General features: G+C 40.1%; 1 protein-coding gene across 1 annotated transcript in view; it reads left to right on the top strand.

The window, feature by feature from the left end:
* The first annotated feature begins 3,859 nt into the window (after nt 1–3,859).
* The window catches only part of ddr2a (discoidin domain receptor tyrosine kinase 2a), a 58,149-nt gene continuing 36,032 nt past the window's right edge, over nt 3,860–25,976 (top strand). Inside the window, exons 1-2 of the mRNA XM_048252263.1 lie at nt 3,860–3,995; nt 25,551–25,658. Of these exons, the coding sequence (XP_048108220.1) occupies nt 25,553–25,658 (106 nt within the window). The 5' untranslated portion in view covers nt 3,860–3,995; nt 25,551–25,552. The remainder of the gene's footprint in view (nt 3,996–25,550; nt 25,659–25,976) is intronic.

Below are 25,976 nucleotides of genomic sequence, written 5' to 3'. Positions count from 1 at the left end.
ATTAGGACGTTTACCACTTGGGTTGATTTAGATAGGCTTGTTACTTATCCCCACTCGTGGGATACCTTAAAGAAATAAGATTAGTGTATAGCTATCAGACAAACCTGATTACAAATTTGAATCCTCCCTGTCAGTTGAAAAAGTGGTGATGTTCCATGAGAGGAAAAACCTGTGCTCCTCAGAGAGGGCTTTTTAATCAGCAGGGCTGTTCAGGATGAGGTCTTAACAAAGTACTCAAACACTTACATTCAAGGCTGTAGCCATGGGGTCAACAGGTCATCAGAAATAATGACCAATTTGTACATCCGCTTTTTTCAATTTGTATTTTATAATTCCATGGTATTATGCAACTTTAACATACAGTAAGCAATGGGTCAGGAGAGGATTATTGTGCAAGTCGAGTCAGAGTTGCATAATAATATGTTTTTCCTGGCAGAGTTGCACAATAATGTGTTTTTCTCTGTCAGATGTTTAACCATTTAGCATATAATTTCCTAGTTTGTAACAAGTGCTTATTTTGTACAACAATGAGTGATATACTGTAACCTACCGGTTTTGTCTTTTTGAGCATTTTTGAATAATGGGGGTGGGCATGTCCCCCTCAAAGTATGTTATGATTACAGCCTTACTTCAATCACTAGAAGTCGACCCTGTGCAGCATATGTGAAACAGTGTGCAATACATGCTACTGATATCTGCTACTTTCATGGGAGGCTTGGATGTGTCAACTCATCAGTAACCAAGTTGTCTTTGTTGACTTGAAAAAAAACATGCTATAACAATGCTTTTACCATAATCTAACATTTCCATGCACACGTAGCCAAAGATTTTCACACTCACGCTTGGGTTGGTTTCAGAATTCTGAATGCCTTCACACACAGAGGTTTATAGGCCAAGTATACTTGCGTATACAAGGAATTTGGTCTCTGCATTTATCCCGTTGAATTAGTGAACACACAGAGCACACAGTGAACACACAGTGAGGTGAAGCACACACTAACCCGGAGCAGTGAGCTGCCTTGCTACAGTGGCGCTCGGGGAGCAGTCACCATATGTGGGAATGGGAATAGTAGTTGAAAGGTCAGATCAGTTAGAGCTGGTTAGCGACATATGATTGCACCAACTGTTGGCATTCCTACACATTGGGTAGTTTATGAGAAATGTGCTGAATAATTTAGCTAGCAACTCTGGGACAGGAGCCAATGGCCTGTACAGTAATTTCTCGTGCATTATGTGTATAAGCCGCAGGAGAGTGTTTTATGCAAGTTAAAAGAAACAAAACCATATTAATACCATATTAACTGCCCCAGTGTATTAGCCTCATAGCTGAAGAAATTTAGCAAAATGAATGTATAAGCCGCGGCTAATAGTTGGGTAATTACGGTAGACACATAGGCCTACAGAAATAGTATAGCAATCATGTGCAAAATCAGTGATCTGCCCACTGTTAATGACACAGTAGACCAGTGGTCCCCAAACTACGGCCCCCGGGCCGGATACGCCCGCCACCTCATTTTGGGTGGCCCCCCAAAACATGTCCGTGGTATATAGCAACCGGCCCGCACGGGAGTACGACATCGTCAAACTACAACCTCTGCAATTTCCCCCATTCATTCTCTACGGCGAGTCTTAACAGTACACATGTAATACTCTTTTTGTCCACTGGTGGTTGTTTTGGCGCTGTTTCGCGTTTGCCATCAAAAACGGAATGAAATGTAGGCCTATCTGCAAACAATGTTATGAGGCTATGCTGACTGCATCAGTGCTCAAAGTATTCAAAAAAGTTTATCAATGAATTGTTAATAACTAACTAACTTATATTCAAGTCATTTTTCTGGGACTTTCTGGGATAATTATTTTTATTTGTTCAAATGTTGAATGGTGGTCATTTCAGACCACTTCAGCACTTCATAAAATACATTTTCAGAGTTCACACATTTTTAATGAAATATACTTTTGGGACTACCTGCTAATACTTTTGGAAATGCAAAAGTCTTTTTATTAATATTATTTAATTTGAGTTACATTTAACACTGATATGGCATGATGGCAATATAAACACAGCTAACAATGGTATTAAATTGCAAAAGCCTATAGATTAAATGTAATGGAATATTCAACTAAGGTAGACTGCTGTTGTTCACAGCACTAAGCTATGTATGGTTACTGATATACTCAGAGTCTCTGGCCCTCTCTTACAGCCAGGCATAGTAAGCTGGCCCTCGGAAGAAAAAGTTTGGGGACCACTGCAGTAGACCATCTAGACCTGTACAGTAGGTCTACCCAGGTGGTTGCTTTGTTGGTGTGAGGTTCCCCAAATATCAAGGGTATCCTCTTTATCAAGGGTACCTTGATAAAGCACTATGCAATGTGTTGTTGCATGACTCACTCACATCCTCAGATACTGTACAAGGAAGAGCTGTAGGCAGTGCAAGCTAATCATTTTGAAACATATGTGTCTGGTGGAAGCAGCTGCTTTTGTAATTGCTTAGCTTTAGAGCAAGATAATGGAAGCTGTCACAGAATAGGCAGACTTTGTGAAAGGTTAAATCTTTGGCATGATATTTATTTTAAAGGCTGTTGAGATTCAGAATATGAAACTTGTTGCAATGATGCATCTATTTGTGAATTATGTGTTCTGCCGGATCCTTTTCCTCTGGAGTGCACATATTTGTGTTTGAATACATGAGGACCAAAGTTTAACTATAACTATATTTATATAACTGTATCGACTCATCAACTATCTTCTTTTATCATAGTCATTTTCATGAACTACTTCTTATACATATTTGTCTCAACAGTAGCTGAAGGCATTCTTCTAGATCAGCTGATGTAAAATTGACTCCAAATGATTGCTTCATGGTAATCTGACCTGAAGCATCTTCATGCAGCCCCTGGTGAAAAGAGGTCACCATTTCCTAAAACAGCTCTTATCTACTTTCCAGACCATACTGAAAATTACACATTCTTCTTGGATAAAGCTCTGAGTGTGTTTCAGAACCAGAGGTATGGAGAAATAGTCCTGCTTTCCTCATTATAGTGCAGTGTTCTCCTCCTCCTCCTCCTCCTGCTCCTGCTCAGTGCAGAGGGGGGAGAAATCAACCCTTAAAGAGATGTTCCTGCTTCTCAGACTGCTAAAGGAGATGATGTCATTCCCATAAAACTAAATATTTGTCCAAAAAAAAAAAAAAAAAGGTTCGTGTAGCGATGGAGTGGCTGACTGCACATTAAAATTGTACTTTAAAAGAAGAGCTATAGAGCGATACTGCTATAGCTGCAATAGATATCTTGCCGATGTTATTGTTTGTTTTTTTGTTTTTTTTCTTTTGACATTTTTTATTCTTCAAGTCAGAAAGAATACAATGCATGTATACATTGCCATTCTTTAATGCACTCTCAAAATTGCTGGAATGCTTTGTTCCGTATTTAAAACCTCCATACAAATCAAATTAAAGAATAAAATGTGGAAGTCATCCATGATGACAATGATGTTGGACTCTGCAGTGTTTGTGCAATGTGAGATTCACATCAAACAAAAAAAAAAACAGATTTTTTTTCCCATGAACTGTCGCTGCTGTGAGTTGGGATCTTTTTCACTATTGCCTTAAATTGTCAAAACAAAAAGATGGAGAAAAAAAACTCTGCTGATTGGTCACCAGAGTCAGACTTAATTGAAACCTTATGTATGGCATGTGGAATTCTGGGACTTTGGCATGCTCCCAAGAATCCTCAGAATGTAAAGTTTCTTTCCCTCTCTCCCTCTCTCCGTGTCTCCCTCTCTCCCTCTTGGTCTAGCTCTTGCTGTGTCCCCCCCCCCCTCCTCCTCTTTTTTTTTCTTTTTTTCCAGGGGTGTCTTACATCAGCTCACAGTCCTGAGAGTTCGCCCTGAGAGAGAAGCTTGAGAGAAAGGATTCTAGCACCCACTCTCCTACACTGGCTCAACTGGATTACGAACTTCTTGGGACAAATGGTTTGAGAGAGGAAGATCTTCAGAAGTAAGTCTTAATGGTGTCTACAAAACAGCTCCTTTTTTGATGAAGGCACAAGTTTGTTATTCTTTTCATATTGCAACAATTATACAGCTCTGACTTAAAGTTCATCGTTGGCAGTCGGACTAGATGTTTATTCTGAACTAAATTAAGTTCAGCAAGTCAATCTTCAAGGGTTTTGGTGACTGGTTTTAGTGATTTTTGGTCCACTTTCTCTGTATTAGTTGCTGTTTGCATGGCAGACCAAAATAGCAGATTGCAGAGTAGCTAGCACTCCGCGCTCCACTGTGAAAGAACTGGTGCAAACCAGCTGTTTTGGAGAAAGGCTCGTGTGGTGGCTATGTACAACTCTAGTGTTCAGAAACTTGCCATTTACAGGTCAAAACAATGTATAACTTAATTTTGTATAAGCTGTGTGAATATTTTCCCTCCTCACTTATTGCCTTTCCTTTTAAACTAAGGTTATTGAAGTGTTTGTTGATTTGTTACTATGTGGATTTTATATCAGATCAAAAATGTTGATAAAACACATAGGTCACAATCCATATTATATTCAAAAAATAATGTTTACTTATTTCTTGTCTGAAGTATGACACTGCTCAAATTGTTCAAAAAGTGTTGAATGTGGACTCCATACTGACCATCAAAAGCAAAGGACATACAGCACTTCTAAATGTTACATGTTAATTATTTCAGTGTGCCTGTGTGTAGTATGCTCCATGGCCACTCAACAGTTACTGTGCCAATTTTATAGTAACTGGAATTTGTCTAGGAACAGGCGGTGCACATTTCTTCATAAATGTATCGCAGCCACTTGTGACTGAAGTTGCCTTGGCAGCACTCAGTTAACATGTTGCACTCAAAGGTGTTTGTGGTGACAGGGCATTGAGTGACAACCTAAATGCTGCAAGGTCAAGGTGCTCCGTTATGTGACCTGCATCCTATTCCGAGCAGCCTCGTTTGGATTGGACATGGTTCATGACCTCACTGCTGGGAATATTCAGGGATGAACTCACCAAAGCAACATGTGCTTTGGTTTATCAGAAATATGTGCAGCAGGTTCTATTGCACACCAACCCCACCACCACCACCACCCTATAGACCCTGACTAACTTAGAAAAGATGACCTCTGGATTGAATATAACAGCCTACCTTTTTGTCCTGGTTTCTCATCTGCATAATTATGTAGTTGCGTAGGATGATTGGATGTGACAGATGACTCTTCTGATGGACATTTAGCAGCAGTAAATATTAGACTGTGTTTATAATATCATAATGGTGCATTTTTAGGTACTGGGGCAAGGGACAGGGGAAATGCAGTGAGCTATGTTATCACCACATCTTAGACACATGTCACTTGAATTAGCTATCCAACCCTTTAGACTAGTGCAGGATTGACAGCCATTCACAGATAACGGCCATAATGATACACTGTAATGGTGGTGTGTAATTTTGACTTGTGCTTCAAAAACAGCAGACGTTGCCTCTCCCCCAATGCTGTGCCATTACTCTCCATTTTATGACATTCCACTGCTTTTTAGATCAATCCTGCTGGATCGGGAGAGCAGTGGGATGGCTCTTTACTTAGCTGCCGTATGCATTGAGGTATAAATAGTGCTGTCCCAAAGACATCACACAAAATACCAGGTTTTACATCCCACACATGTTCTTGAACTCCAACCCAGCCCAAACCGAAACGCCTCTCTTTTAAAAACACCAAGCAGAGAGACTGGGTTTCCGATAATGTCAAGGTAAATAAATTCTGCATCAAAGTTGTTACTTATGCTTGGCAACTTGTGCTTATTCTGTCTCGCCTGCCATCTTTAACGCATTTAGGGCCAGATGATGGTGTTTCGCGATTTTTGCCATATTGGTAGCCACTGTCATCCCCCTCTGGCTAAAATAGAATGATACATTCTTGTATATTTCATCGTTGGGATTTCTATTTGCACACAATGTCTTGATCTGAAATACACCGAAAAATAAATGACAGATGGTAGATGGTCCTTTGTAAAATGGCAGTGAATGCCAGTGAGGTTTGTTTCTACCACACAGCCTATGGACCTCGTCATACTGTATCTGACTCCCTACAAAAGCCGTTGTGTGCAACATATTATATCGCAGATCGCAGTAATTTCTGAAACTGCTGCTGTTTCCTTTCACCAAAACTGTCAATCCCAATATATCCAGAAAAGATATGTTTGTGTTGACTACCTTGGCTTGTGAAATGTGTACTTTGGATGGTGTATATTTATGAGCAAGACAATCCTTTATTGTACTGACTCACATGCCCAGTAGCCAGTGAGATTGAACTGATGCAAGTGATACTGTAGCCAACATTGATTTTTTTTTTTTTTTTTTTACCTATGCTTTTGAGGTTATTAGGTACATGTCGCTTAAAGTCTAGATTATTTGTTCAATTTTACTGAAGTTATTATATAATTTATTGTATATGTATGGTTTTACTAGAAGATCAGAGATTATATAGCATTGAATCAACGGCTACTCGTTTTAGACAGGGGTCGTGGAATGTAGAGAAATTGTATGACACTAAAGTAAAAACACTGTATGAAATACTTTTTGACATTGATCAGATTTACAGGTCTTATTGATTAACATGACAAGAAACTGGTTGTAGTGTGTTGTAGTGGCTCAACTGACTGTACTTCCACAAAGTTGCACATCAATTGCACATACAGACGTATTCATTGTCTTTAATAAGGTCATCGAGATCCTGGATAGTGGCTGCAAAGGATTTCTTTCTTCTCTCTAGCACTGTGTACATGTGACTATCTTTACATGTCAATGTGAGAGAAAGAGAGGGGGGTAAAATAAGAGGAAAATTAAAGCAAGGGTCAATAAAACTTTCAGACCGACATCCTAATGGCAAAATAATAATAAAAAAACGTGAATCAATACAAGCCAATACCAACTCTGTTATTAACGGCTATTAATGTAAATTTGATCAGCTTTTATCTAAAAAAATGTAATCACAATTTTTTTCATTTTGAGATTTATGAGGAGGGAAATAGAATTGAAATATACATGAGAATGCTGTGTGTCACTTCATATGTTCTATAAAGTGCCAGCAGCAGGTTAATAAAGCACTCAGTATCCATAACACACGTGTGAGATCTGAAACTAGTCTTGAGTGAAGCTGGAATTAGAAGTCATTGACAGATTTCAGCAGGTCTCAGTCGCACATGATTTAAGCACCAGGGTGTGAACTGAGTGCTGCTTTTAAGGAAGGAAATGGAAAAGGATTTCTTGGCAAGAGACATTTTTTCCAAGGGGCAAAGTTGCTGGGCTTAATTTAACTCCAAAAGCTCCAGGGAGAGGCCGTCGAACTGAGGCCCTGGTCTACACAGGTGCAGAGGCAGAACCGCAGCTTTCACTGCGTCTTCACGGCTTTGGGGGCATCTGGGACTCATTTGGGCACAATGCGGTACAAATAGTTTTACCCCAACCTTTGGCCAGACGGTATTCCCATTGGTCTCAGGTCTGACTGTAGCCCAATGGAGTGATCAGGGGACAGCTTCATTTTTTGTCCAAAAAAAAAACAACTTCTAAAAAAAACTTCTAAAGCAAATAAATGTTATTAACATGAATAATAATGTATATACAATATCCATATACATGTAGATCACATAATCCAAACATATAGCTGGATATAAATAAACTAAACCTAAATACACATTTTCTAAGATAAATAAGAAAATTTAAAAATATAAAAAATAAATTTGTTGATAAAATGCATTGAATCCTTTTTATCATATTGGCGTGTGGTAATATCAATGCATAATACACTACAAGTGAAAATCTCATGCCTGAGGGACAATGGCTAGTAAAAGTGCAGCCAGTGCTACTGTCCTGTACTGCGCAGGGCCGTGCCCCTGTGGTAGGCCTGTAATATCCCTGCAACATGTGACACCTGCAACCGCAAATGTCCGCTTTCCATTATGGTGGACACCAGGTGTGTCTCAGTGCCCAGAATAACGGGGGCTTGTTTTAGGCATTCTCTCACCCCTCATCGCTTGGTACGTGCACATAAACTCAGATGGTCATCATTCATTTGTAATTTGTGCTTGATACTTTTATTGGCAATAATTTACATGCACATCACCTGGATCTGTTCCCATGAAAGACGTTCCCATGAAAATAATGAAATACTTGCGATGCCATATCAGTGCCGGGGGGGGTTGTGAAGGAGACTGAAACGAGAAGCATGTGTGCCCTCACAGCAAAGTGTGTGTGTGTGTGGGTATCAAACTCTAACCTCCCAGAGACACACGCCCTATAAAACGTAACACTGCATTGTTTAGCACTGCACTAATTCAAGCAGTCATTTTAATAGGCTATTATCTCAAGGCACATTGTTCTCTCGTAGATCCCCCACACCCCAACATATGCACACACACACACACATGTGCGCGTGCACACACATACACACACACACACTCTCACAAACTGTGCCCATTCTGCCGCCTTTGTCTCAGTGGTGAAAGGGAAATTTTGACTGAAATTTGGTCACACAACAGAGTAAAGGGAATTTTTAATCCTCAAAGTTTTATGACAATAATATTTTTCATCAACATTAGCCCTTGCTTCCCCGGCTGCCAGGAACTTTCTCCTCATACTTCATTGTCTCTAAATGTCTTCGCATTTATATATTTCTGCCTCTCTTCTTGAATTTATATTGCGAGATGCACGTCTTAGGCCTGTAAGCCCACAGCACATCTTCACCTCACAGAAAACAGCAGCCATATATCTCTGACATGCCGCTACCTCTCCAACTTTAAAGCCCTGCGAGTGTTTGATGAATGAGTCTTAAGTCATCTGTAGCAGCCATGATTAAACGGCAGTCGCTCAGCACATGGAGTCTGAGGGCAGCTTGTGGACACTGCGGAGCCCCATCACTGTCATTTTCAGGTCAATTATTACCATCACAGTGCAAGGAAACCATTCAGCCTCAGGGCCACTAATTGCTAACAGATTCTGACGCTGAGCATTGCCGGGAGACATAATTGCCACCTTCATATAATGTCTCCCTCGTGTTCTGTCCAAACTAGTTAAAATGCACCTATAATCTTTTTTGGGGTCCAATCAGACTGTTTTGAACAGAGAATAATATTGCATTTGTGATGCCTCTGTAGAGCCCCTCTGTGCGGTGTATTTCATTACAGATCAATGAAAGAGGAGTTCATGATATCAGTATGATATCAATTCCTTTATCATATCTTACATCACACATGGCCATGTAAAAGAGGCTATGGCTTGAGTTCAAAAAGTACATTGGGGTTGAACAAAGAACCGCTTTTATGTTGAGTAGAAACTATAAGTCAGTGAGTCCTTTCTTAATAATATTAAGTCAAACACTCTCTAGTCACACATATTTTTAGTTTCTGGGAAGCAGCACAACAGTTTTAAAAATGCATTAAAAAATAAAGTGGTCCATTGTTTTAACATAAGGCAGTACAGTAATAACAGCATTTAATTTAAAACTGACTTCCTCTTTTCACTAGATCTGCACGTTTCAGAAACATTTTGGGTACTTTTCAATGTATGTCATTGTACAGTATCGGCCAAGACATTAATATCATTGTGAGAAGTAGTGTTGACTTAACACAGAGCTTCAAATATTCATCCTCCTTTGCACGAAAGAAATATTGTGCATTAAGAGGGAGCCGTAAAAGAGTGAAGTGTCTGCTTGCACAGACCTTTGGGCCACACTGATGTGGCATTAGGGTGGCATAAACTCAGCTCAGTTGTGCTCTATTGATATTATCTTTTCTCCTGCAGCGGAGGCAGGCCATGTACTATGGACCCTCTGTGTGGTCAGTTTTGGAAAGGAATCCTGTCTAAGAGAAGATCATTGTTGGAGCAAAACATTTTTTGAAAACACAAAAATAAAAGGCTTCCTTTTCATTTTTAACATGAGAGTGTTTAGGATTCATAACAGAAGGTCTGTGTTTGAAGCAAGCCCTGCTGAGATTATACCATCATCAGCACAGCCACTGGTTGTGTATAAAGCGGTGCCAAATGTTCTCCTAGTGTCTGTCATCGTATAAAGCCCGACCCATGCTTGTTGAGCAGTTGTGATTGATTCTTGGGTTTTCAGTGATTCAGAAATTGGCATAAATGGGAAGGTGGCCAGATGGATCTGCCAGAGCAATGCCATTTGCTCTCTAAGCTTTGTTTAGTTTTCAGGCTAACATTGATTCACAATTAATGACAATCAAAAATTACTTATTCATAGCTGTGACTTTTCTTCTTAATGATGATGTTGGGTGAGTCAAAAACAAACACACCTAACCTCACAGCTACTTTTTTATGTCTCTTGAGTCTTGATTGAGTGGGTGCAAAGAGGGTGGACACTGGTACCACCTGGTTTAGTGTAATTTTATGGGAATGAATGGAATGTGTGAAAATCATTGTTTTTGCACCTAAACTGAAACTGAGGAAACAGCTGCAGCACAGCTGGATCAATCAAGCCATCATTAGGTGTGAAAACCAAGAGAAGGAGAGGAGGAGGAAATGTACCTCCGGTGAACCACACCTTAAAGGCTGCTGTGTTGCCAAAGGGAAAAATTGAGACAACGTTGGTTGGGGTGTCCGGGCGGACCAAGGTTTCGATAAATGAGAGGATGTCCTGAAATCTTTGTTGATGTCTGATTGTGCTCTCAGCGTTTGGGTTGGACGAGAGCTTCGCCACAAGAAAGGGATACTGCGGATCCCCACATAATCTGTAATGCAGATTGAATAATTCATAATATCTGTTAAGAGATTGCCATTGAGCATTTGTGAGTGTTTAATGCTGGCCAAACCAACCCACTGAAAACCTTTTGTATTACCATTTGTGGGGAGAAAAGTAAACAACACGATGGCTTTGATGACCCTTATTCGTGGGGAGGAAGTACTCTACAGTAGTCCTCTTAGAGTCAACAATGCAATCCAAGGCAGGATGGTGTATATGGTCAGTGTTATCTGCCTAACTGAAAGTGCTGAAATTGTGCCCCCACACTGTGGTTTTGCTATGGAAGTATCTGGTCTCCACTCTTTCCTGTCTCTGGCTGTACAGAAACATGATTTCTTTAAAAAGTTCATTCCTGAATTTAAGCACCCTGTCAATAGCCATCCTGGCTTTTCAGACAGAAGGCAAGATTTTACAACCAAAGAGTCAACAAGGTCAGACTAGTTCATTCTGCGATTGAATGTGACACATGTGGTACGATATTTGCTGTTCCGGCAGTTATTATGGTGTGTATGGATTAACTCATCAACTATTTACTCTCCATAAAGTGTACCTGGACACCAGTTATCAATTACCAGTTACTAATTATCTGCATTAATTAGGTTTACTCTTTTGTATACCAGCTGTTAGGTAGCTGCCTATAGAACCAGAAAAATGTTGTCCTGATATATTGCTCACTGCACTGTGTATTTTTCTTTGCTTAGAAAAGCAGTGTTTTCTTTCAGTTTCAAAAATGTCCTCAGCCCATTCCACTGAATACAGTTTCATAGATCTTTCTCCAGTCCAGACATTACTAAAACCTAATATTTTTATTTTGTCTGCCTTCTGTAGTATTGTTGGTACAACGTAATCTGATGTGTTCTTGTAAGAATATAAAGAAATGACCCACATTATTTAAACTCAAAACGTCAAACATGTTACTTGTGTGATCATTGTTTGATTTTCTTCTGCTCTGTATGTCTCATGACATTCTTTTCCATCTTTTTTGTGATGCAGTGGAAACTATCCTCCTTATGATGTCTGCTTGTTTTGCCCAGAACTGATAGGAATAACAGTCGACCTCCATTAATTTCACCTGGCTTGTGAAACATTAAACATTATAGCTATTGAATTATACCTCATTTCTATAATGTGACCATGAATAACTGGGGTTAAAAGTTCATGTTGAGAGAAGGTTCTGTTGACATAACATTTGGTGCAAGTTTGATGGGTACAGAGTATAATTTGTGTCAGATTTAAATTAAAGTTACAATTATACAATCTATTCAGACCAACTAACTCTATGATTTGTTGCTTCAGTGAAATACTGTTGGTTTCATCCCTCTGGGAGTAACAAAAAAACATTACTGAAATAATACACACTTGGACACTGTGTCGATAAGCCCTCCATTGAGCCAAGAGAAAACAGATCTGGGCATGAGATATATTTGAAAAGGCCACAGCTGAAATGGCAACACGCCCCTGCCTTCTCACGCTTATAAGCAGTGCTTCTGGAGGTAGCCGTGCCGAGGCTTGGAGGGCTCCGTGTGTGCTGCAGTGTGTGTTTTGAGCACACAAGCCCCAGTTCTCTCTCTCTCTCTCCCTCTCCCCCTCTCTCCCTGGCCAGAGTAGCCAGAACCCTGGTGCTGCTGTCTCTCACACCTGAGGGGACGCAGAGAGAGGCTCCTTGGACCCACGCGAAGTCTGTTGACTTTGGATGCTCTCTTGAGGAGGGGCCGCCCAGAGGGGCCACTGGAGGGGCAGATTGTTGCTTTTTCTCTGCTTTTGAGGAACGTCAATAAACAGAGAGGGGATATCAGCCAGTTGCGTGAAGGTAACAGCTGGGCTTTGTTATCTGCCATGGTGCTTTATAGAATTAACTGTCATTGAATTCAAATGTGGAGTGTTTGAGATTACAATGCCTCATCAGCAGTGATAAGCTTTGTTTCAAAATTACCAGATGGTGCTTTGGTTAACTGATTATTTGTTGCTGTTGTGGTAACTATTTAAACTCTAATATGACACTGTAAATTGCCTGTACACCGAAGTGAAATGTAACGTGACATTGTGCTTTTTTGTTCGTGCAATTTGTGCATCAAACTGTGAACTAAGCCTTTCCACATAAAGCCAAATCAGCAGCTGATGAGACTCTGGGAGCAAAAGACCATTTTATGATGTCAAACATTACATTTGTGTTTCCAACTAACTTACCAGTTTCATTTTACATCAAGTTTGGCTGTGCTCATCAATTCCGTTCTCTAAGTAAACCTGTGACACCAAACAACCAACCAAGATTTTATGAAAGTCCCTTGTTCTGAAACTGTGAAATATGGCATAGTCATAATGTGATGACGTGTTTTCCAGTTAGTTACACACACACACATACACACACACACGCGCGCGCACACTTGTCTTTTTCCTCTTAAATCACTCAGATTTCTGCCAATCAGGGGAAGATTTGAGCACATCTGACACTGGCTGGAACCAGTTCCATAATCCACAGTTGCTTTCTCACTTGTATGCAGAGATTTTGAGATGCAATGGTTTGTGTGTACAGTATATAACAAAGGCAGGAATAGGCCTCTGGTCCAATATCCCCATGTTCTGAGGCCTCCTATGTCTCTGGCAGATTGACCTAGATACTTTATTCCTTTTCACACTTGGTCTGGAATGTGTTTACCATGCAGGGTCGACAGAAGCAGGTCTACCTGCACCGTGTATCAGTAGTTCAGACCAGGAATACCTGACACACTGCCTGCATGGGGCTGCTTCTCTCACATTCATTACTATCTCCGTCATTGTGATATAGACTTATTAATAACAAATAAGGACTGGAATAAGGAACAAAGCCACATTCATTGCTGAAGTTAAACATAGACAGATGTCCATTCACATCATGATCCATCAATCGGTAGCATATTGGCTGTACCCTGAGTGGTGTATGAGCCCACTGTCCATTTGATTTTCAGAGCAAAAGGCAGGCAAAGGCTTCATTCTATCAGGTTAACTGATTCTAAGGCTGTTGACATTTGAACTCAAGAGCCAATCAGATGGCACCTCTTCCCTTCCATGGTGGAATTGTTTATTGTGTGGTCTGAGCCACTTTGCTATACAGTGCCAGTACTGTACACTGAGGGTTTTTTTTTTATGCACACACTGAACGCACAGCCAGAGGACCATGAGGACCACTGAATTTGACAAAAGGTGTAGGCTATTGGAGTAGAATTGCAGACTCCATCTTTGACCACTTGGCTTGGTATCAATGGAATAGTTCCTGTCATATTTTAACCCTGAAAGACTAAAGTAATCTTGCTAAATGCATTTACAGTAAGTGAGCATTATTAATTCATGGCTCATGTTATTCTTGTGTCTGACAGCTCGTAGGCACTGCAATGTAAGCTTTGTTGTGTCTTGTCATGTTACAATGTCGTAACATTTTCAAAATGATAAAATAATAACTCATGAACAGAAAAAATGGTGTGTGCACTACATGTTGCCCATAGATAGATAGATAGATATTTTGTTACATGGTAATTCTGGCACATGCACAAGTGAAGGAAAGATAACACACCTGCTGCTAACATTAGCTCCCAGGCCATTCACAATGTGGTCTGTGAGACAGGGGGAAGAACAGGTTAAGTTTTGACATCACATTTCACCAGACACATTACTGAAACACATCTGAAGTTGAAATATTGTAAATTGAACAATAAATACAAAAATATTCATAGACTTTATATTGATCCACACTAGGTGGGTTTATATGGATAGTTTTTTTTTTGTCATTCCGATTAAACAATTGAAAAACAATGTGAAGATAGGCACAGCATGCCATCTGATTGACCCTTTATATGGCTGTTCAATCGGAATAGGAATGGAATACACCACCTCTTTCATTCCGATTAAAATTCTGAACAGATCGGCAGTTTTATTCGTATCAAGGTGTTTATATGTGTAATTTCTATTCCAATTGAGCCATTATTCCGATTCTAATCAGAATAGAAGTGTCCATGTAAACTCAAGTCTCACTTTTCCACTGGATAATTCAGAGCCTCTACTCCTGTGTCTCACCATTTGTTAAACTGTAAAGTGTCATTTAAAAGCATGGAATCCCACACTTGCCTTTAAAAGGCCCTATTTTGGCGATCAGAAACGGAATGGTCAGAGGTGCAAAGCTTAAAAACATTTAGGGCATGTCCTGTCCCAGCATGATTTTGTGATCAGACGTCAGGCGCATTTTTCAAAAGGGTTGTTCTTCTGACTCTTCATCATGGATGTATTTTTGGGTGTAACATCCTTTAAACTAATGAGAGTGACATCTGCCATTCCCTTTAACAGCAAGCAGCGCAACTTCAAACAGCATCGGTAATTTGACAGTCAGCGGCGCATTTCAAGGAAACTGTTTCCACGCCTGTGTATGGAACACAGGGATTCCACTAAACCTTGCCTAACTAAAACATGTTTGTGACTAGCATAGTATAGCCTACCTACATGCATCTGCACTCGCCTATTATTTGAACTCGTGGATTTGTTGGATTTGGTGTTTCTAGAAAGGGTAGCTAGAACTCTCAATCGCAAAAGTTTGGTGGTTTGAACTACTGCCCCTGGGCAGTCGCACTTGTGTCGTTCCTTGGTAGTTCCAGTTGGTGTCCGGAGTGCCTAACCAAAAATCACAACCGCCTAACCAAAAATGACGAGGTGGTTGTTTATCTCGTGACTCAATGATTGATCTATGCTGTAGCTTAATTTTCATTAAGATATGACTCCCCTACTGGGCTTATTCTTGTCATTTATGTTTCGAATATTGACTTGCCTTTTGATATGCTAGTGTTATAATCTTCACAGACTATTTAGGACAGTACAGTGATTAATGGTGCAGTGGCCAAAGCAGGTGACTTGTTGTCCGAACGTTGTAGGTTTGATTCTCTTATGAAGTGAGTTTGATTCTCTTATGAAGTGAGTTGTCCTCTTGCTTCATACGTGCAGGTGAACTAGTGACATGTGGAAATACCAAATAAAATAATGCAATTATATTTGAAACAATTGTTTTTGACTGATGTCATGTTCCTAATGGTCTCTCAAGTAGAGTAACTAAATGCATACATATTAAGGGCCAAAACCTATTGTTGTGTCTCGTAGCCCTAGGCTATTCTTACTCAGAAGTGAATAGGAGAGAGAGGATGCAAACTCTGTCGAGCGTGCAGAGTACGGACGCGCTGCCGTTAAGCAGTGTTGGGAATGTTACTTTAAAAAAGTAATTAGTTATAGTTACTCACTGCTTGTTCCAAAAAGTAACTGAGTTAACTGAATTACTCTATGATCACAGTAACTCGTTACCAGGGAAAGTAACTATTTGCGTTACTGTTAAAAAAAAAAGTTGCTATATGTCAAAGAATTTGGGCTTGTGGTTTTGAGCAGCCAGTTGAAATGAGTAGAACAGACAGGTGTTTGTAGGGTACATAACTTTCAATATTTATTAGATAGATAGATAGATAGATTTATTGATCCCCAAGGGGAAATTCAAGATATTGCACATCGACAGACCTACGGTTGACTTCAGCCTGTGTCATAGATTTTTGTTGTGAGGCAGAAAGATCTAGCTTTTGCTGCTTGGAGGACTTTGCTCCAAGTCCTTCTTTGCTAGTGGATGGCGAGCTATCATCTGTGGTGGAGGTATCCGTGTTTTTGGCCACTAGCTTTAGATGCGTGTGTGAGATGCTTCATTAAATTAGAGTTGCTTACAACGGATGTCGACAAAGTCTTTGCTCCTGGACATAATGTACACATTACATGCACGTTCTTGACTTTGACCACAATGAATTTGAAGTAGTGCTCAGGCTTGGAATTTCACCATTCTGGGGGCAAGGCCACTTGGCTTTCAGTTGGGCATATTTGGTGGGCACAAAGGCCACATGTCAGGGCACCAAGGCCAAAGTTAACTATACAGTAGTAGGCTATAAAAATGATCAAAGTTGTATTTAGCCTATTCACTGCAGTAGACCTGCATCACTGTATGAAACATTACAAAAACATGAAACACTACATATACATATAACTGTAAATCATCTGATCATCTAATATGTATAGATATCTAGGCTATATTTAACATTTGTTTTATATTTGGCCTGTTATAAAATCATGTATTGAACAATTTAAGCACAGCTCAGCAACACCAAAGAACCTTTCCTCTGTCAAACGCACTATTTGTTTATCCAGCACCGGCTTTGCAAATAACAATGTCCACAGACAAGGTAGAATATGTTGCATGATTTGATGAAAGTACGATGTATTGCTACTTCAGATGCAAGTCAAATTTGTAGTTTGTTATGTCTCATTCCATCGAACTACAGATCCGCTACCTGATCTGGCAAACTTACATAGTGCGGTTATAGCCGATAGAGGGCCGCGAAGCGAATGCAGAAGTGCCGTTCACCCTGTTACGAGTTGATGAACCACTGAAACGATTTTGGAAACATTATTTTAAGGTGCAAAAAACTCTTTGGTGTTGCTTTAAGAAACTCAAATAGCCTAGATGCATAGCATTTTGTGATCATTAAGGCTACTTTCACAAACTGACCACTGATTTAGGCCTACCGATATCTAGGCGATATTTGTAACATTTATTTTGTATTTGGCCCGTTATGAAATCATGTGGAACAATTTAAACACATTGGAAAACTTAAAGCCCAAATTTGGAGACACCCATGGATGTCGACATTTACTGCAAATTCAAAACTGGATTACTCTGGAATGGCTAACTGTACAGGGGACTGCTTTGCACCTTTGTGTTTGGTAAGGTCTGCTGTTTATTCTGATATATGGTTTGTCATGTGTTAAACAAAATGTTCGTGAAGTATTCCACGAGATGAATAGGGAGATGGACGCAAAACCTTCAGTAGAATTTATGATTAAATTGATTATTTCCAGTAAACAAAATAAAGTCCTGGCGACGTCACCTCCTCGACATTGTATAGGGTTCCCTTTACGTCCCGCGGACCTCTGTTCGGGAGGTCTAAAAGACGTCCACAAGACTTTGAGAGGACGTCCTGTAATGGTCACCGCGACGTTATGCGCGCGACGTTTATATTTCCGCGATAAAAAAAACATGAAGTGGGATTTAGTATGGTAGGCTATTACATCCTGTAAGTCTCAGCGTTGCTAGGGGAGAAGGATCATGAACATGTATTAACTACTTGTTCTACACAACTACACAATCAACTTCACTCACCTCATATTTTCACGCATGTATGAAATCACGTCCTCCTAATGCATTACACTACTGATGAGTAGACATGGACATTTGTACCTGGCTAGGATGTGCTGCTTTCACATCTATGGTGTCATTTTCTTAATAAACTATTACGTTTTAATGGGCATATCCCGTAGCATATTGTTCAAAATCATCAGAGTAGGCCTTGGCTAGCCTAAGATAAATTGTTCAAACCATATTGTTTCAAAATATTAAACACTAATAATAGCCAAAAATACTAAATGAATCGCAATGTATGCTGGGAAGCAAAACTCAACATGAAATAAAGTACATGAAACATAACTAGAATGCATTGACGTTATATCCACTCGTTTTCTTGGACCTGTGATCAAACAGGGACAGCCTATAAATGTAAGCCTTTCTTCCTGGAACATTGCAGATAAAGAAAAAAATATCGTTTTCTCTGAATGCTCTTTGTAGCCAACTTTAAGATGAAATAAATAGATTCCAGATGTTTCTATTCTATATCATTGTTTTATTAATAAACAGTAAGGCTCTGGTGAGGCAGAGAGCTTGCTCCTCGTCAGAAATCTCATCGGTTGTGTGCACTCTTTGCTGTTTCCACAAGGAGCTGCTGTAACATCGGGGACAGCTATGCTTGACACTTTTAAACGTGAGCATGCGTCAAATAAATTACAATGACATTTAAACAAGTCATGAAGAAGCAGTATCCTTAATTCTTCTGCAATGTAGAGCTAGATCGTTTTGCTTTACAAATTAAGTAGTCACTTCTGTTGCTAGACAACCCTAAACAAATGCTACGTGGTCTGTTTTTAACATTTCTCTAGTTTTATTGCATCGTATTCAGCTCCAAAAGTCGGTTCAGTCCCAATTCGGCCGTGTGTGTGTTTCTGAAAATAAAACAGATAATAAGTACGTGACTACGTTAAATGAACCACTACCTATTTAGAGCATGTTACATGCATCACGTAATGACAGTTATCTTAAGAAATGCGCATTGTAGGCTAAGCTAGAAGCTAAGAACAGCGACTTTGCTAACGTTACACCAAGCATCACATCAGCGAACATGAATTTGATAAAATCCCTTCCCTAGTTTGTAACGTTATACATTAACGCTAAAATCAAAATGTATGTGCTACATAATTCGCAGACATGCTGAATTATGTAGCACATAGCCTACATTTTGAGTTTAACGTTAACAACCCTTTTCCCAATTTATGAAGTTGTGCGTTTATGAGCAAACTACTTTGCTCATAGACGCACAACTTCATAAACTGTATATGTTGCCTTAGACTACGGTAGGCTAATGCAGCTACTGCTAGAGACTAGATAGATAGATACTTTAGTCATCCCCAGACGTGTAACGTGAAGTCGTGCATGAATGTGATGTCTTCGTCCTGCAGGCAGTAGCCAGAGCGCTCTCAACTCCGCTGCCATGTGTGAATAAACAAACGTCCCCTCCATGTCCCCGGTATAACGTTATTGTCGGGTCCTTAGGAGGTATTTGAAATGACCAAATGCAAATGTCATCCGAGGGACCTGACGGTGACGTCCCCAGAAAGTCCTGCACCGGACGTCACGCAATAACCAAACGATAACTTGCTCCAGACGTCAATAAGGTCACCGGAACGTCCGCTAGAGAACATGACGTTCGGGACCAATCAGGGACGTTGTGAATGTCGGCATAAGGTCCGGGGGACGTCCCGTGTTTGTCGGGTTACTTTTCTCGCGAACCGTTCACCACAACCATTAGCGGCTAACATCGTTTTAAAGCTGAGAAAAAGCTCTTTCATGTGATACTTGTGATGTCTTTGTGATGAGTAGGATACTTAGCGAGTAGTTCAACTGATAAGAATGGGTGAATTTGGAAGCACTTTCTTGCGCTGTCACTTTCTCCACTGCGTAAAAAACTAAATTAATTTGCGCTGTGAATGCTAAGATTATTTTGACAGGCCATAGGCTAAATAAAAATCGCTATTAGTAGGACACAAAGCAGAATATTGAAAGAAGGGGGCACCAAGGCCAACGCAATAGGCAACGGTCGTGGCCGCCGTCACCGTGAAATTCCTACTAGTGCTTATATCTCCACCTTGAAAATGCCAACTTTTCATCGGATTGCTTCAGACCTCTGCTGTTTCGTTGAATCTCTACTTTAGCTGTTGTGTGTGTGGTGCGTGTGCTGGCAAGTGTGTAAAAACACTGGCTCTGGGGGTCATTTCTAGAAAAGTTAGCAACAACGTTGCTTAACCACCATGGTACGACGCAACTTGCGACCAAACAACGACACTGTTACACCTGTTTCCAGAAAGCATCGTACCTGTGTCGCAATTCGCTATCACTGGTGGAAACAGTGGAAACGTGTAATACCCCACCCCCTAGAAATGTTCTGTCACAGCCTATGTCGACATGTTTCTAATCTAAACCGAGTGATTAATGCTGGTATTGTCATTGCCATCAGCCAAAACCTAAACCTATTGCAAGCATATAAAACAGTTAACTTAAGCAGACCAATATGAGTCATTATTTGTGTTAAATATCTGTGTTGGAAAAAATATATAGCCTGGACAAATATCTGGGTATCCCATAGGTTATCAACTGTCTCGTGGCTTAACGGCAGCGCGTTGGTGCACTGCGCACTTGGCCGGAGTTCGCATCCTAGCTCTTCTTTTTATCTCTGAGTAGGCCTACGAGACACAACAATAGGGTTTGACCATACATATTTATGTATATAGTTACTCTACATCGAGAGCACAATAGGTATACATCAGTCAAAAACAATTGAATCTACGTGTCACACTAGTTCACCTGCAGGTAGCGAGAAGCAAGAGGACAATCTCACATCATAAGAAAATCGAACCTACAACGTTGGGATAATAAGTCATCTGCTTTAGCCACTACACCATTTAACACTGCTGTTGTTAGGGACTGTGAAGATTATAATACTAAAAGCAAGGCAATACTTTAATTAACATAAATAGCAAGAATGAGCCAAGTAGGGGAGCAGTGTCTTCATCAAAATTAAGCTACAGGATAGATTAATCATTGAGTCACGAAATAAACATCCACTTCGCAAATTTTGGTTAGGCGGTTGTGATTTTTGGTTAGGCGCTCCGGACACCAACAGGAACTACCAAGGAACGACATAAGTGCGACTGCCTAGGGGCAGTAGTTCAAACGACCAAACTTTGCGTCCTTGTTTGCGATTGAGAGTTCGAACTACCCTTTCTAGAAACACCAAATCCAAGAACGATGCAGAGAACTACCAAGGTTGCGACGCAAGTTAGCAAACGATGCTTTCTAGAAACGACCCCCTGATTGGCTACCATGAAACATGACTCTGCCTTAGCCAATCATAATCGCTTATGTCGTTATTAACCCACCTCCTCACTAGCTGTGAGCCAGGGGTGCGTTCGGATCACACAGTTTATTCAATCAATGCATAGTAACGCACCGCATTTAAAGGAAAATTACGGTTTTTAGCACTTTGAGTCCCTTTTCTGGTTTGTTTTGGATAAACTAGAGTGGTGGACACCGAAATTTTGACGATTGGTCCTGTCTCGACCTTTCTGACTCGTTTTTGAATCGCCTTTGACTACTCTGAGTGGTTGCCAACAGGCATACTGTAGTAGGCTACTCAAACATGTCCTAAAACAACCCTCAACGTTCATTTTCAAAACTGTGCAACTCACTGAGTGGTTATTGGTGTTCGTTGATTATTAAAAGCAAAATATCGGCGTAATGTATGATTTCCAGCCGTCTTATTTGCTAGGCCTATTGTGGAACTATTTATTCAGACACCTCACAACCGCGTATAAACTTCCGCTCAATATTTGAACCTGAAGCATAGACGGTGGCGCAGTAATATCAACGTGCAATGAGTCTTCCAACAGAAATCAATGGGATTTTACAAAATGCCAAATAAAACACGACAGAAACTGTATTTCGCTACGCTACTTGTTTTGGAACATCAACAAACACCACAAACCACTCGGTGAGTTGCACAGTTTTGAAAACGAACGTTAAGGGTTGTTTTAAGACATGTTTGAGTAGCCTACTACAGTATGCCTGTAGGCGATTCAAAACGAGTCAGAAAGGTCGAGACAGGACCAATCGTCAAAATTTTGGTGTCCACCACTCTAGTTCATCCAAAACAAACCAGAAAAGGGACTCAAAGTGCTAAAAACCGGAATTTTCCGGCGTTGTAACAACGGGAAAAGTAATTAGTTAGATTACCCCGTTACTGAAAAAATAACGTTCTTTTAAACGGCGTTATTCCAAACACTGCCGTTAAGCCACGAGACAGACAATAAAACCTGCAATACCCTGAAATTCGTACAGGCTATATATTTTTTAACATAGATATTTAACACAAATAATGACACATATTAGTCGGCTTAAAGGTGCTCTAAGCGATGATGGGTAACGTCGCTTCTGTTGACATTCAAACAAAACAGAGAGCTAGCTCGCTACTTCCTCCCCCTCCAGCATCTCATCTGTGATTTGCTGGAACAGTTTGTTATGTTTTTATGGACTAGGTTTGCCCAGGTTGTTTTTGTTGCAGTTTTTGGAGCCTGGGCTGTCCACAGAGATCACGTTTTTTTTAACAGTGTATTCAGGACCCAGACAGCTAGCGGTTGGTTAGGTGATGTTTGCTGTAAGTGACAAAAAATGTTTTAGTCTAAAAAACGTGTGGCATCGCTTAGAGCACCTTTAAGTAAACTGTTTTATATGCTTGCAATTGGTTTAGGTTTTTGCTGATGGCAATAACAATGCCAGCATTAATCACTTTTGGTTTAAATTAGAAAAATGTCGACATAGGCTGCGGCAGAGAATTTCTAGGGGGTGGGGTATTACACGTTGCCACTGTTTCCACCAATGATATGTATTGCTGCATCATCCACAACGTTGTTGGAACTACGGTGTTCGAACAGCGGAGGTAGCGAATTGCGACACAGGTACGATGCTTTCTGGAAACAGGTGTTACAACGTCGTTGTTTGATCGTAAGTTGCGTCGTACCATGGTGGTACTTTTCTAGAAACGAGCCCCAGGTCAGTGGCGTAATGATTTTTAGAGGGTGTAAGATAGCGATTTTTGCATCATGCGCCAGATCACATCTTATGTTGTCAATTGCCACACCCCTACGCGCAAGGTTTAATAAAATTGGAACGCATGGCAAAAAATCATCACATAATTGAGTGTAAGATAAGAATAATCCTCGCATCGCGCTTTCTGCCGTGTGTAAGAGGGCCCTAAGATTGTTACTATGTGATTTTATAGAACCTAACAGGGACAAGGACACTGTAAAAACTAAAAGCATATTGTTGCAACACTATTAACACAAGTTCACACTTGCTGTTTGCAGCTGAAGTTTCTGTCAGCCTGCTCATGCCTGAAGCACAAGAACATTTAGGATAAATTAATGATGTTGTTTTCCTATCACTTTTGCCATTTCCAAATCTGTCACAGGCCTTGTCAGTATATAACAACAGTAAAAGGCCAAGACTTTCTATGAAACCCTTGTGGTGAGAAATACAACAAAAAGTTCACTGTCTCTTCTTAGTCCTCATGCAAGTTAGGCTCCACATTCTTCAGACTAATTTAATGCAGAAATTTGCCAGGAACCCCTCCCTGAAGATCTACAGTGTCTAATAATGTAGGAACGGCTTAACTTATAACCAGTTATGTATGAGTATTTTCATTGTGGGCAATTTGTGTATTGGTTCTGTCCCAGGCTGAAGAGTTAGGGGCTTTCTTGGCCAGGCTTTAAGGTTTAAGGAAAGCATTTGCATTTGTCATGGTGATCTATAGGCCACCCCCATGAAGGACGATTAGAGGGGGCTGTGTTTTATTTGGAATCAAGACAAGAGAGTTTTTGTTGCCTTTTTGAAGTGTCCAGTGGATATTTGCAAATATAATATTGTGGGTCCCCTGCTGTTATTGTTGACTCTTAAAATGGTAACATTTCTGTAACTTCTTGCCGTAAGAAAAACTTCTTGTGGTTCTTCATAAGTAATTGGATAATTGAATGATGTAGATGCAGTATTAACATATAGTTTTTAATAACTGAAATTATATTTTGAACTGAAATGATATTTGGTATATTCATTTATTAGATGCAAATACACTATGTATACACAAACATTATAAATATTTATATTTTAATTAAGACCTACAATTAATTGATTAGATTCATTTGTGGATGTATGCCTCAGGTTCCTCTGTCAGAGGATTTTAACTTGCACAGAATCAGAAGGCAGCCATTTATCAACTTAGACCACACAATACACACAAATAACTCAAAATGTTCTTTACTCCTATGGTTGCTTACATAACACATTATAAACCACATATGGTGTTTCCTATAAAGTGAGAAAGAACCTCAATAAAACGAAACTGAGTACCAAACACTTCAGTTTGCAACGTGGGACATTAATATGGTTGGCTTTTCCTTCTAAGCACATTTAATTAACAATACTCCATTATAAACAATTTCTGCAAGGGCAGAACACTGAAGAGGTTATGGTTATCATGAACATAGGGAACATCAGATAAGACACACACTCTTCCACCCACACACAGGCTCTCTTAGATACGTAGACTAACAGGCACACACTCACATGCACACTTTCGTAAGATCAGGTCAGCAGGGAGTCAGGGACATTACTGTTGTAAGCTTTTCATCTCATCAGTTTTAAGTGAAGAAAAGTCATGGCTCTGGCCCTCATCTGGGCCATCTGCTACCCTGGTTGTTCTCTGATAGTATTCAACAGGGCAGGCTAGACTACTGTAGGCTAGGTTAGGCTAACAGTGGCATGCCTGCTGCTCCTCAAAATGTGCCCATTCCGCCGTGTTGGCACTGAGAATACCACGCTCTCTTTTCTCCGGTTGAGGTCATGTCTGTCGGACACGTGGCTCTGCCTACCATCCACTGTTGATCTGTTGCACTCCGTATTTATTTTTCCTCTTGAGGTGTTATGCCGCCATGAAATAACTGCCCCGCGTCAGTCTTTTGAGTGAAGTCATTTTTGCATCAACTTAAAAGTTTGTTGGAGGTTTACCAGGCAGTTGTAACATAAGCACAGATAACTGTTCCTTGACAAAATGTTAAATCCTTAATATGGAATTGTTTGCATAGATAACTCCTGTGGAAGCTATTATCATCATCATCACTGATGATGTGCGATTGAGGCCGTTTTGTTCCATCTGGCCAAATTTAGACGTGATGAAAGCGGAGGAAAATCTCGTCTCCTCAGTGAGTTGTAATTGCATCTTTAATGTCCTAATTAAAGCCACCTCCTCAATAAAGCTCTCTGGTTTTACTGCATAATTGATGTCATTGCCTCATCTCTTTTTCCTCAAGAGATTATCCAGCTCCGAACCTCCTTGAAAAATGATTCCAATTCTGGCTGTGCAGTGGGCTCCTAATTTTATGCAAATTAAACAAAAAAATCTTGGTGAATGATGCTGAAGCATTATCACAGGCACGTTTTTTTCTGTAATAGCTGCTGCTGCTTCATATGAAGTGGCTGTAACTGAATGTAATGTATCTTTGAGTGTTTTGGCTTTTTTGTGGTAAAACTTCTTCTTTTTATTTTGAAGATATGAAGACTTGGTGTCTGTCCAGGATGAAGCACCCATGGAAAACCCAGCTTCCACCTCTCTTTCTGCTTTACCTGTTGGGAGCTGTGAGGACTCAAGTCAACCCAGGTAAGGCCATGTCTACTGGAATTACACTGACTTATGACCAAAGATTTTTGAGAATGTAGCACTCTTGAATCTTCCCTTATTGCTATCCTTACTTAATATATATCTACATATGAAGTGAGGAACTAGATAGTTAGTCAAAAGTGGTATTCCATATACCATACATCTCTGTATGTATCTTTTAAGGACAATATATATGCCTTTGTTTTAGTTATTGATACAGCAGGCACATATCAACTCATATTGTTACTTCACCATCTGCTTGATAGTGAACCATCTCAGTCTGGCATCTGCAACAACTATAGAGTTTTTTTTTCTTTC

Source organism: Alosa alosa, chromosome 9 (genome assembly GCF_017589495.1).
Source record: "Alosa alosa isolate M-15738 ecotype Scorff River chromosome 9, AALO_Geno_1.1, whole genome shotgun sequence".
Lineage (NCBI taxonomy): Eukaryota > Metazoa > Chordata > Actinopteri > Clupeiformes > Clupeidae > Alosa > Alosa alosa.
Note: the sequence above shows the minus strand (reverse complement) of the source record. Positions and strands in the feature narration are given on the sequence as shown.